General features: G+C 38.9%; 1 protein-coding gene across 1 annotated transcript in view; it reads left to right on the plus strand.

The window, feature by feature from the left end:
* The window catches only part of LOC134539497 (neutral alpha-glucosidase AB), a 163,741-nt gene that overhangs the window by 113,113 nt on the left and 35,796 nt on the right, over window positions 1-14,832 (plus strand). Inside the window, exons 7-9 of the mRNA XM_063381573.1 lie at window positions 5,733-5,982; window positions 11,028-11,167; window positions 13,731-13,918. Of these exons, the coding sequence (XP_063237643.1) occupies window positions 5,733-5,982; window positions 11,028-11,167; window positions 13,731-13,918 (578 nt within the window). The remainder of the gene's footprint in view (window positions 1-5,732; window positions 5,983-11,027; window positions 11,168-13,730; window positions 13,919-14,832) is intronic.

The raw sequence follows: 14,832 nt of genomic DNA on the forward strand, positions 1-14,832 counted from the left end.
AAGAGGGTTTGTACGGTTAGGTTAAGAATTTTATTTTCAAGCACAACTAAATAATGATCCAAATAAAATGACAATATAACATCGTTTTTACATATTTCAAGGGACCAGTGCCAAAAAAAAAAAATAAAGAGGGAAATGTAAAAATAAAACTTTATTACCTATCTCATTATGATGGAAAAATATGCACCACACACACAAAAAAAAAAACAGAGATGCTTACTTTTTAATATATTAACTAAGACTTAATTATCTCACTTGGTGAAAAGAATAAATCCATCTAGTCTCGCAGTTCCTCACAACCGTAAAGAGAAAATAAATTTTCTGTTCTTGAGTAAGAAAGATCTGTGCATGTTTAACTCTTTTGGTGCAGCATTTTTTGTGGTTAAATTACCCTAAGTGCGTAATTATTTTTGCAAAAAAATCAGAAAATAAAAAATAATAATTTTGTGGTGCAAAATAATTTAAGATTGATTAAAAACTTTAAATTTAAATAGATGTTATTTTTTTATTAAAATATACATTATTTAAAATTATTATAAAAATTTTTATAATTTATATAATTAATTAAAAATAATTTTTTTTTTAAATTTTTATATTAATAATTTAACTTAAAACAATCAAAACACTTAATTTTACACAAATTGGAATTAATTATATTTTTTAAGATTTTTTATATAGCTACAACTTCAATAGTTACTATGTAAATACATATCAGTAGGAAGTTCACTTGCGAAAACACTATTAGATTATTACAAACGGGTCTTCCCCACTTAATTATATACCTACGTACAATCTTTTACATAAACATAAAAATACATAACAAACATATAATTATAACTTTAAAATATGTTATATACTTATTTTTTGGTGTTTTTAGTTCAGTTTCTGTTATTTATTAGTAGATATGGTTAGCAACATTTGATTCAATGTCAACTATGTAAAGTATAATCATAAACAATGAAGATGTGTTTAACAATTACAGGTAACTTTGTAACTTTTTTTTGTGTGGTAGATTTCAAAACATGGTACAGTACACATTGCTGGATTTTCTGGACAATTTTTGCAGTAGAATATTGTTTGCTTCCTTTTGTACATTCCTTTGCCTTTCTTCTTGCACTGCCCTGGTAGTACGGAACAAACAATACAGTTTGGCTTGTGAGATTTATTTTCCTGTTCACCAATAAAATGTCGTTCACTTAGCCTTGCCAAAGGCATAGAATCACAGATTTTACGACCGCGTTTGGCTGCAGGTTCACGATTGTAATCTTTCAGTAATCCTGAGATTACTTCAGTTCTAAAATCACTTGCGGAGACAGATTTCTTATTTATTTCATTGTATGCAATTCTCCCGTTCACCAATGCAGATTCAATAAGAAAATACCAAATTGTTTGGTACCATTTCAATTTTTTATGTTTATACACATAGTTTGTACACAGTTGATCAAACTTGTCGACACCATTCATGTTTTTGTTGTAGTTTGCAACAAGTTTTGGCTTTTTCACTTTTTCGAATCCAGTTGCACTTTTCTTAGTTCTTCTGTCTACTGTCAAAATTTCAGAAGAGTGTACGGTGCTCAACATGTTAACACGACCAGTGTCTTGCCATGAACATGCAATCATACCTCTTTTATTTTGCCAGAACTTAGGTTCTTCACCTCGCTTTAGTGACAAAATTTTCATTTCTCCTGGCAACATTTTCCTGTTGCTTCTGACTGTTCCGCAAGCTCCAATTTCACTTTCTAAAAGAAATTGAAAAAGCACTGGACTAGAAAAAAAGTTGTCAACATACACAATTCGATTGCTCTTTTCAAATCCTCTCAATAGATTTTTTACAACATGCTCACCTAGTGTTTCGCCTGTTTTCACACCACTGCCTTTGCCTACATATGTGTCGAACTTACATAAAAAACCTGTTTTGCTATCACACAGTGACCACAGTTTTATTCCCCACTTTGTTGATGGTTTAGATGGTAAATATTGTTTGATCCATAGACGGCCAGTGAACTTCAACATTGTTTCATCAACTGAAACACACTTCCCTGGTTGAACATGTTGTAAATAAGTTTCTTTTGTCATTTCTATTATTGGCCGAATTTTGAACAATGGATCGTACTCGGGCAACCCTTTCTTCACAAAGTTTGCATTGTTGTTGAAATGTACAAAAGACCGCAACAGAAAATACTTATCTCTGGACATAACTTCTCCAAAATTTGGCGTTCGAAGAAGCCAGCTTGTTTCTGAGAAGTAATCTTTTAGAGATGGTTTTCGACACATGCCCATCCCTATCTCCATAGCTACCATTGCTTCGATGTCCTCAGTTGTACAGTCTTTCCATTTAGCATACCTCGATCGTGGTGAAAAATCATGCGTTTTGTCCAAAAACTGTTGTGCTTACAAATTTGTTTGATCAGCTTCATGGACAAACACAGATCTTGGCATAAATTGTGAAAAGGCACTATATTGGCTACTAAAATTTATGGGGTCACTTACAATAGTCAAGTCGAATGAATCACCACTACACAAATTCAAATGCACTGGAGTTTCTTTACTCACCCGGAACCAGGTATTTCTATCTACAGACACATCTTCATTTTCGTTGTCAAGAGTTCGACTCGTTGCACTCTACGTCTTCATCACTATCACTTTGACTGTTAGGGTTTTCATCTTCAGATTCTGAATCTGCAGCTAAAAGTTCCAGTAATTTTGTATAATCTTCTTGTTTTGATGGATCATATAAACGTTTACGGTCTGCCATTTTTTCTATCATAACATTAAAATCATTTTATTTATTCCTACAAAAATGTCATGCAAAATATCTCTTTTGTCTGTTATGAAACAAAAATCCTCTGTCGACACTGTATTTGAAATAACATCTAACCCATGTAGAGAAATGGAATCAAAAACACTTGTTTACACAAAGACGTATTACTTATACCTGTCTCTTTGCTAAATGTCTACCAAAAATAAAAATGCCGAATATATATAAAAAATATAAAACAAAACATATTTTTGAAATAACATCTAACCCATGTAGAGAAATGGAATCAAAAACACTTGTTTACACAAAGACGTATTACTTTTACCTGTCTCTTTGCTAAATGTCTACCAAAAATAAAAATGCCGAATATATATAAAAAAAATATAAAAAAAAAATAAATAAATAAAACAAAACAAAACATATTTAGACTAATATTTTGGCATAACGTTTACTGGAAAAAAAAAATTTATAGTAAGAAATATTCAAAACAAAAAAAATATCACGGTACAAATTCAAAGACATCAGCAATAGAACAAAGAAAATTTAATTTTTACCAACTGAACCACCGGCAAACTCAACGAAGTAGTTCAAGATTTCCTCAAAAGATCGCAGGTAATGACAGAACAAGGAAAAAACCACACACGGGAATTATATCGACTTCCGCTCTGACTTGAGTATTGCAAATCGACATTTGTCGATCACAGCACTTTAAACAAAGAGGCAGCAATCGACAAGAGTCGATCACACACTGAAAGAGTTAAGCATCTCAAAATTTCCACATTTTATGGTGAGATTTTCTTACACAAAATATTTAAACTCTTCAAATAATCGCGTGATAACATTTAATTCATTTCAGAAATTAATTGGAAACATTTCTATTGAACTAACACAAGTACTTTCAAAAGATTGTTTATGTTAAGTAATAAACATTTACGAACGTTTCAGCAGAAATGTTTGGAAATTCAGATTTGCCAACTGCCTTTCCAAAATATTTCTAATGTAAAATGAGCATCGCTAAACACGCACAAGAACGCTGATTTACAGCAATTTGGTTATGTTGCTTTTAAACTTAAATCTACTGTGAATTTTGGTAAAATCTCGTTAAAAAATTATTTTATGTATAATTCTTTAAAGTTTAAATTGCAGAGATGTGAAACATTTTAATTTTCACGTTCACGTCACCAAAGATTTGGTTCATGGCCGTATGGTTTACCCTGGCAGGTAGTACAAACAAAAAATTAGTTTGTTTACAATGGCAAACGTAGCTGCCATGATCAAATAGTTAGTAAATAAAATTTACATTATTTTCTTTAAACATTGATGGTTTTTCTAATTTTTTTTGAAGGTTTACTATTAAATGCAGTGCTGCTGCAACGTAATTTCCGAAAAATGCTTTCGCTTAAAGCGGGAAAGTAGATACTGCATTTGTACAGTGGGGAAATTGGCGGTGCAAGTTAATAAATACGTTAAATCACCTAAATTCGTAAATCTCAGTTCCGTAAAAAAGATTTTATTATGTAGTTTAAAAATTAAATTTGCATACATTTTAATATTTTCTTACGTTGCGTAGGAGATGTGTTTTGCAAACTTACAAAAACAATGCAGGAATTGGTCATGGTCAATTTCAAAACCATTGTATTCTGAATCCCGCGATTATGGTGGAATCGGTGGTACCGGCCGATTCTGGAATCGGAATCGACCCATCACTAGTCTTAGGTACTGAATTATAGTACTGTTTCCATATTTTATTTTTTAACTATGAATTTTTTTTTTAAGAGAAAATAGCTATGAAAAAAAGGGTGCTTTCAGAATAATATTGTTACGATTTACCTGCGGGTTCATAAGGATAGCCCAATTAATAGATTTTATTTCACACACTCAGTTTTATTTATTACCACTACTTGTCACTTACAATTAATCTTCTAAGATGGCTAATAATTAACTACACTTAAAGAAATGTCTATTCCCCAGTCACTCGTTTCACACACCTCGCTGGGCCGCACTTCCGGTGCAACTCTCGCCGCAGCACCCCTCGTGGGTCTCCGCCGCGGGACTCCGTCGCCGCACTCCGCCGCCGCCGTCACACCCTTCGCCGAGATCCCACACGACGACTCGCTCGCAACTTCACTCGGGACTCCGCCGCGCCCGCGACTCTATCGCCCGGAAACTCCCGACTCCACTGAACTCACTCACTCCCTGCCCTGGAACCTTCGTCCAAGGACTTCGCCACTCTGCCGCACCCGCGTTACTATCGCCCGGATCTCCGTCGCGGGAGAACTCCCCACTGAACTCCCAACTCACTCTCTCAGACTCAGACTCAACCTCCTTATATAGCCCTTGGGTTCCTGTCCAGAACAATCGGGCATGTCTCCGAGATATCTTGCGACCTTCGCCGTCAAAATGCCCAGAAACGCATTGTGAGTCCTCGAAGGACGCGGTGGCTGCTCTAAGAACGCCGATAAAGGCGTCTGAGTCCTTTTATTCCGCAGTGCGGCCTCTTTTAAGTAACCCGATCTGAGGCAGGTGCGCGCTGCGACGGTCAGGATGTAGCGAGATAGTATGACACGAGATACCAGGGAGAGGATGCAGGTGGAAGGGGGGCGCTGACAGGCCGAACGAGCGCGGCGACGCCAAGCACTGCAGCCAAGCGCGATCGTAACAATATTTAGATATAAAACTCCTGGTAGGATATATTGAAAGCACTAAAGGAACTAACAATACAACTTTATCATCAACTCTTCGCCATAACATATAATGCTCACCATTCTCATCTCATAGTTGCCCTACACACAACGTAAAGACAGCGTGCTAGTTTAAACGGTTGCGCTGAGAGTGAATTCCACACCAGAAACACCAGCGAGCGTCTGCATCCTTAAGACCCAGCTGACCGAACCCTTCGAAGGCGAATCGTGATCAGGCTTAAACAGTAAGAGCCAAGTGCAGTTGGATTGGAAGGCGTGGGGTTGTGTTGCAGGGAGGGGCACACAGCCGGCGTGCTGTGGCTGAATGCAGCCGAGACGTGGGTGGACATAGCCAACACGGTCGACCAGAACGTGGTGTCCTCCATAGTGAGCTTCGTGTCGGGCGCGGCCAGCAGTCCCCAGGTGGACGCTCACTTCATGTCGGAGAGCGGCATCGTGGACGTGTTCGTGATGCTGGGACCCGCCCCGCACGACGTGTTCCGCCAGTACACCGCGGTGGCCGGCACCACGCCGCTGCCCCAGGTCTGTGCTCATGCTCGCTCTCTGTCAGTGCTTACTGGTGGCTCGTCAGCATCGGTGCGACCGCTGGCAGTCTGTACCCACGTGGCATTGAAGAAGTTATCAAACAGTAAGTGATTCCAGTCTTCAGTTTGGAAGGATGTAATACTCGAAGACACATCTTCTCCGGGACTGCAAGTACAGGAACTACGATGACAGCGACAGGGCGAAGGGATGCAGGATTCATCGCACAGAGCGGCCTCCTGCTGCTGTGACTCGGCAACGAAGGTAGATGCAGTTGCTATCTTCTAGTCCCCCGAGTGCAGTGGGTCAGAGACAGTCAGGGGTGTTGACTCGATCTGGCTAGCCAGCACAGCCCGCCATTCCAGTCAGCTTCGTGGACAAGTAGGGCTGCTTTCAGCCAACAGCAGACAGCTGGTTCAAGGTGACTGTCGGGCAAAGAAGCAATGCCGAACATGGTGGCTCTGAGATGTGCAGTTGCAGCCCCTATCCAGGACGGCGACCGGGCCCTGCCAAGGCTTTGCTCACAGGAGAAGTACGTCTTCTGCCATTGAAGTGGATGGGACGGTGGGAAGATCGGGCAAAGCACGGCCACTAGGAGATGATGATGTTGGTCAATCATATTGGCAGCAGGCGCATTGTGTCGGAAAGAAATGGGAATCGCTAATAAACAAACAAAACAAGGCCTAAAACACCGGTCTACAAAGAAACTATGAAAAACAGATATCAAGTTATGAATTTTTAAATGTGCAACAATCTGTTAAACTTCCCTTTGCACCTTATTCTCTTTAGCAAGGCAGTGTAAGCGCCCAGAAATCTGTCTATTCGATGGAACCAAATAAGGCCCTGATTAGCTTAGCGTTTTACTTGTTAGCAAAGGAATGTGCCACAAATTGACATAACTCCAACACAGATTTTAGAGCCCTTAATGTAATTAATGATTTTTATATTTACTGTCACTTTATGGATGAATTTATATTTCTTCAGCTTATTTTACCCTCTTCTTTCAACCCTGTTCTCTTTCCCAGCCCGGGTCAGCTTTTATTTCTAGATGTTACAGCAGGGGGACCCCCTTTTTCAGGCCTCAAGCCCGACCACAGGTTGAAATGTCTAGTCCTCCCTCGGATACTGGCTCGACCCCAGGCTCAGCTTGGCCGGACACAACCATACCGGACCTCCCGCCTGGTGTAGGCGCATTCGGACATGCGTCCGATCACGCACCGCAGCCTGGCAGTTACTAAAAGATATCAAAATATATAACTGCATTTTTATTCAAAAATATAATTAACAAAAATTACTATTTAAAAAACTACACCAATTAAAATTAAGTACTGAAAGTTATTTTCAGTTTGTGTTCCTATCTTATAGTCCACCTAAACTGAAAAGTCAGCTAGTGTAAAATCTTGAAATTACTTGATGTAGTTAATACTTTCAATTTCTCTAGCCTATCTCTCTCAGTTTTAAGAATTGTTTCTAGAAGTTTGTGTCTGAAAGTCAAAATTACAGTGTGTCAAAAGTGTTTTAAATACTAATCTCGTGACTAGACCTGGGAATGACGTGTAAACAAATTCAAATGTAATATTTATATTTGCGTGTAAGGTTTTGTGCAGACGGTGACAATATACTTTGACAGGCACAATATCACACTTTATATAAATAACTTAACTAAAATAATTTATGTTAAAATACAGATGGAATTTGTTATCACTCTCGACTTTAAAGCATCTAACAATTCTCTCATTTGAGTAAGTTATCTTTAAGATAAAAGGTTAATTATTTGTGTGTTATTTATTTTAAACTAGCTTCAGTCCGCAGAGCGTGGACTACTGGGTACGTAACTTGCAGTACCCGTCAAACAAAATAGCAACATGTTCTTTCAATATCAAGTTCCATCTATACTATCATATTATTATTTAGTTCGGGATCGCGATTCCGTAATTTAAATGATAAATCTAAAGATGAACAAGTACACGGTCTTTCTATACAAAGAATACGTTTGATAACATAAAAGATTCTAGTTCGGTGAAAAATGTTTGTCTTGTTTAAATCGTCATTCGTGAGGATACTTCTTTAATCAGCGAGTCTTCGGGTGATGGGGTAAGGGACCAAACCTTGCTGCAGGATACCCACGAGACGTGTAGGTGCTCGAAGAATCCTTGGTTCGCCTCAATCAGGACTGCGAACCCGGTGTTGCTCCTCCGGTCTCTATCGGGCGGCAGGAATACGCGCCGTCACGACTCCATCCTTCGGGCTGCGGGCGGGAACTGGGCTGGACTGCACGACGGTCATCCTTCCCGGGCTCGAACTGCGACTTTTCGTTCTTCGACAGGATTCTTCTTTCTTCAGGCTGATCAACGGCTTCTATTCTTCGTAGTTTCAAAGCAATTTACATTCATTGGACGATCTCTTGAATCTGGATATTCGTCGACTTCTCTTCTTAAATAATTGTTTGATTCTTGACGTATGAGTCTTATTCTCGTTGATTAATTCATTAGTTCCTTCAGGATCGCCGTCAATATTGGCATTAATAAACAGTTTCAATTCTTCTATAAATTTTCAATTCTAACTTAAAGTCGAAATCGTTGCGTTTCTAGATGTTGCCTTCATCGAGTCTCAATTTGTTCTAAAAGAATATTTTCACCGTTACTAATAAACGACTTTCTTAAGGTTGTTGATAAAACAAAACTATTAAAATTACTACCCATTACTGTCGTTCATCTTTAAATTAATATTGGTTTCAAAAAATACTGCTATACTAGCTTTGACAATTATTTAAAATAAAAATTTACATAGAGTAATACATAGACAAAACGATAACCAAAGAAATTTAAATCTGAATTAATCATAGATTACAAATGTAAACATACGGAATAAGGTGTAATTAAACAAAATAAATACTAAGGAAATTAAATATTTACTTTCTATAAAGGGTAAATATTGCCTTTATAGTACTAAAAAAAAGTTCATCTAGAAAACTCCTATACCTATACAAAGTGCTGGGGGAGTGAGCAAATATTTTGTGTTTAAATCAATAGTTTACTTCTTGAAGTATAAACTTGAAAAAAATTATACCTTCCAAACCAAGTTTATGTTTGCTCGCTGAGGTACACGCAATACTGTAACGGAGATTCTGGCCCATCACTAAGTCACGTAGCAAAAAATTCTAGTTTATCCAAACCAACACCATCTATAATCAGATCAGCTGTACTCAGATTTCTCTCGTCGCTTGCCGCAGAAACACTCGTAGCTAATTTTAAACAAGGCTTTTAAATTTCTTCATGCATTTTAATAAATATGCCCTGGCCTGTCTCCGAAAACCAAACAAACATCCTCGAGGCAAATCTTATGAAATTCAAAGTCTCTTGAAAAGTTCTGCACCGCGCCCGGGAATTGCCTGTACACTCCAACAGTCACGGATCAATTTTACTCCCCGCGCGTGAAGTGCTACAATGAGGTCTCACCTTGATTGGCGGCGGACTCCGAAAGTCTCGTCACTTCGCAACACACACCGGCCAACGTCATTTTTTACAGGGCAGCCAACTGACACTTCTTATTGTTACTGTCCCGTGGTGGGAGTGGGTTTGACCTATCTGGGAGTGGCGCTGAAGGACAGGTACCCGGGCCTAAAAACGGGCTGTAAACTGCACGGCGAGGTTTCCCCTTTAGCCTTCTAGTCGGTGGAGGTACTGAGGAAACCCCCAGGTGCCTCCTGCCTGGGCACTGTAGTTGCCATTTTCCAGCTGGGGTTGACGGCGGTCGTCGCCCGACGAGTGCAGTTGCATCCGGGCCTTAACTGGCCGAGGTACGGCGGGTCGGAGGGTTTTCCGAGGCGACGAGGACACCTCGTGGCTGCACTCTGAAGCGCGGTGGTCTGGTCACACTACCGGCGAACAGTCTGCCAACGAGACCAAAAGTTGGTCGTAGTACGGGAAGAATCCACCATGTTTGAATGGTGCCCCGCTGAGGTTTCCTCTAAGGACCAGAATTCTTGTTGGGAAGGACTCGTACTTGGGAGTGGTGCCCCGAGTGCTTTAGGGGCAGGTATCAGGGTTCCCTAACCCTCTGATGTGCCGGCGGTGTTGAGCGACGAGAATTGCTCCGGTTACCAGCCTGGTCAGCTGGGAGAGGTTGGGTAGGCTTCCACCGGACCGCGGGTTCACTGGGTGATTGAGGGGTCCCAGGGTGAGAGCGGGAGACTGGGGTAGGCGCCAGAAGTGATGACAACTCCGGAGGTCTAAGGGAGCATCCAACTTTCTGGTTAGTTGAGTGGAGTAGGGGGCCGGAGGTGGTGCATAAACTGAGATGGGTAGCCTCAGTCCCTTTGCATAGCCAAAAGCTCTAACACTCTTCCTGGTTGCGTATGCGGCGTATCCGCATCCACGCCCGTGGGGGCCCCAGGGCGGTAGGGCTTTTGCTAAGAGCGCTGGGTTACCAAAGAAAAGGGGGGGAAACCCCTGATGACTGTATACTGTTACTGTCCCGTAAACTCTTTACACAAGGAAACTGATTCTGCACTTCTGCACTTCTGCACAACTCCCCATCAATTCAGCAGAATTTAAAATGACAAGAAATTATTAAATAGGCTAGCATAAAAACTTTTAATTAAAAAAACTGAAATAACAATTAAATATAACAACATTTAGATATTTAAAAAAGTAATTAAACTAAGATTATCTTATATATATTATATATAGTTTCTGTTTTATCAACTCATGAGTCGGCTGTTTCAAGAATATCCAGATGCTAAACAAACCATTTCTATAGAGGATTGAACTCGTAAACCTAAACTCCGGATGACAACAGTGTCGTTTCAGGTTCCTTGTAGCTGAACTTTTACTGCCACATTTTAAATAAACTGGTATCTTTGAATAAATCGGAATGAACTTGTTTTGCAGGATAACTATTTATTACATGATTTTAATTCTCTTTGAATCAATACCTATTTTTCTTCTTTAATTTGCATTAATTAAAACTTCTTTAAACTAGTATTTTCCTTTTGAGAACACCAGAATGCCAGTAACTAAACTTGTGTGGTGACTGTGCTGCAGTACTTCTCCATCGGCTACCACCAGTGCCGCTGGAACTACAACGACCAGGACGACGTGCGTCAAGTGCACGGCAAGTTTGACGAGCACGACATCCCTGTGGATGCCATCTGGCTGGACATAGAGCACACCGATAACAAGAAGTGAGTATGCATGCTGTGGGTGACGTGACCATCTCCCTCCTTTGTGGATGGAAGCCATTAGTCATGTTCGTGGTCGGGCGATGGCTCGAAATTAAATTATTACGTATTTGAAAAGTTAATTTCGCGGCTGCGATCCGGGCGACCCAATAAACATTTTTGGACTCTTCATCTAGAATTTTTTGACTGCAGTGGTCAGTGTTCAAGACCATAATGAGGCATACGTGAGTCATTTCGTTGTCAAAGTATGTAAGTACTTGGCTTTTACCATGAGTTTGTGTGAAATCATGGTATTCAATATCACTATTAAATAAATTTTTCATGTGATATTTCGATACCATTTTAAAGTAAATTGTTCTTCTGGAAGCAAAGAACTTGTGTGTTGTGAATTATCTGGATAAGTGTGTTGATCTGAAGATGGCGGAATTTTTGCTGAAGGATAATAAAAAGCAGTAAAAATCAGTGATTTTTCTGAGGAGACTTTATTTTCATCATAAATAATTTCGAGCAACGTTTTTACAAAATTTGAACAGTATTTTCGAACTCTAACAATTTCAAGTGTTTTTATTAATGTGCATTTCAAATTCAGATCAGTTTTTGAGCTAGCTGGGAGGTCTGGGTTGTAACAAGTTGTGTTGGTTATTGCAGTTAGTGCTAATATCATACACAATTATATCTAAATAATATTTTTTTGTGTGTTCTGAACTCAAACTCAGGAGATCTTGCTTTCAAAAGGTTTCATCATTTGATAATACGTAAAATGATTTTGACTAAAAAATAAGGAATGGTTGTGTAATTCCTATGTCTTTATAAAATCTCTGAAAGTTAGGGAGTCATATACAAAATCTAGGAGGTAGTATAAAAGCTCATATGATACTGGGTTGGAAGTGTGCAACTGTGTAATCTTAATTAATAATCTGGCACAAACATTTCAAATAAATTGTTCATGACAGTTCACATGCTGCATAAATACAGTCAAACCTCTATCTATCGTTTTTCAGGGGACCAACAAAAAAATTCAGTAGATGCGGACATTCAATAGATTTGGACTTCACTCTAAGAATTTTTAAAAAAAATACTATTTCAACCTCAAAATTAGTGTCAGAAATATATCATTTACTTGTCATTAAAGTTAAATCAGTTGAAAAATAAATAAAAATGGAAGTATTTTACTTAATTCAATTTACACTTGCAAAAAAAAACATACGCACAATAAATCTACATGGAAATTAAAGTCGTTTTCAATATCCTGAAGTCTGAAATATGTTTACTCATGTCATCAAATGTAGAGCTGTACTGAAGAAGCCGATTTTGCCAATATTTAGTTGAATCGGCATTTCTGCCGACTTCCGATACGCTTGTTATTTTTCGGCCGATATTACTGAAAAACGAGAGAGACTGCCATAACCTAAAAATCCACGAGTACCCTTTTCACTTTTTGTAGTAGTACTGCATTCTTTCAGATTGCATTATTTCTTCGCAACATGTGCCAAACGTACATATAAAAATTTAACACCCTTTTTTTCAATAATGTTCTTTAATTTTAATATGTCATAAATAAATACATTACCGTCACTGTAAATAGACATCTTGGTTGTTATGGTAACTAGTGCAAATGTGGTAGCTATCGTGCTTCTCTAGTAATTATGATATCGACAAAGAATCTTTAGTTCTTTTTATGGTAATTATCTTAGGATAACAATTGGGTTTGTACTGTAGTTATGGTACATCATCCATATTTCTTCGTAAGTTGTTGTTCATTTGTCTTTGCTTCATATTTACGTGCTCCATTACTTGGCTGCAGATTTAAGGTGATTTCTACTACTGTATACTATCGTTACTGTTTTTATGACGGTTTCTTTCTAAGAAATGGTTATTTCTGCAAAATCTTTATGGTTAAACGATCATCTATTATAATTTATAGTGACGGGACCACATATTTTGTACGATCAATGCAGACAAAACGATAATTCGAACATTGGTACAAGCGGACTTTTTTAACCTTAGTTGTATGGCAATTTTGCCGGGACCGTAGAAAGTATACGATAAACACGGACAATCTACATGCGAGTTCGATAGATAGAGGTTTGACTGTATATATTTTTGTAAAAATTTTTGGTAACAAGTCATGGACAACTTATTCCACTTAATTAATCCTATTGTCTGTATCCTATTGTGTTTATTCTTATTATATAATCCTATGAATGTCTGTGTACACCGATTTTTCCAGTGCTGTATTGTCGTGATTTTGATTAATGTAATCTGTTTTATGTAAATCATACGTGATAATTTTATTAAGTGCGCCTGTGCAGATTTGTTAAAGCATTTAATTTAATGTTGTTCAGACATTTACAAATCTTCTGTTGTTTGAAACATGTTTGAATGCTACTAAACTGTTGATTCTGGGACACTTTTGTTGTTGACCAATGAGAGAAGAGGAGTTAGTGTTTTGTGTTCTCATCCCTTGTCACGTTGGAGCATAAATTGGACAGTGTTGTTCTCGTGTATGTTGTAAGCCTTCTCTCATATGAATCATAATGAGAGTGGTTGTATTGTAATGTTGCAGGTACTTCACGTGGGACAAGGTGAAGTTCCCCGACCCCACGGACATGGTGCACAACCTCACCGCCAAGGGACGCAAGCTGGTGCTGATCGTGGACCCCCACATCAAGCGCGACAGCAACTACTTCCTGCACAACGACGCCGAGAGCAACGGCTTCTACGTCAAGACCAAGGACGGCAAGGACTTCGAAGGTGAACTGCCTCCTGGAACATCAAACTGGTGTATTACTCTCGGAGTGTACGAAGAGGCATCTCGTCTTGCGTGACAGGTCGTATTATGCTGATGTTGGTAGATCTCTGCACACACTGGGTACTTGTAGTGAAGTTTTGAAAAGAACTTGTTTTTGAATGAACAACTAGCATGAGCCTGTAGCAACACTTGTCCTTGTAGCATCACTTAACCTCCACATGTTGAGGTTCTGTTTCAGTTAGGTTATGCGGTGGTAAGACACTGGGCTCATGTGACAGTGGACCTGAGTTTGAATCCTGTTCCGGCCATCCCGATGTTGGTTTTCTACGTTTTCCATGACTCGGTGCAGGCAAGGGTGGGATGTTTGTTAGTGTTCGCGAGGCCGCTTCCTTGCCCAATGTCCGTGGGCCGTGTCGCGGTGTGTGCCGTGTCTGCTGTGTCTTAACGCCTCGCCGAGGATGAGCCGCTAAGCCCAAAACTGAAAACAAGTTTAGCTGGGTGGGGAAAAAAAATTCCCACTGGAAATGAGGCGGAATTGTGAAATATTCGAGTTTTCAAATTTTTAAAATGTCTATACAGTAGAACCCTGTTAAAATGTTTTTTCAAGGGTGCACAAGAAAAAAACATTATAAGCAGGAAATCTCAATTTAGCACTTAACAATGTTCGAGCTTTGTACCAATGGACTCACCAAGCTATGTAAACAACTTTAATGTTAAAACCAGAAATAATATACTTGATACATGAATTTTCTGAAACAAGCCAACAATTTTTCAACTTCGTCTTGTTCCCTGGTTAAATTTTGTTTGTCTTTAAAGATCCACTGCCACATTTTTTTGTAAAATTGTCTCACGATTCATGATGACAACATTAAGAGTGGAACGTCTACTCCTTCGCCACCTGAAAATGTTTAATTTT

This window comes from Bacillus rossius, chromosome 15 (genome assembly GCF_032445375.1).
Source record: "Bacillus rossius redtenbacheri isolate Brsri chromosome 15, Brsri_v3, whole genome shotgun sequence".
Lineage (NCBI taxonomy): Eukaryota > Metazoa > Arthropoda > Insecta > Phasmatodea > Bacillidae > Bacillus > Bacillus rossius.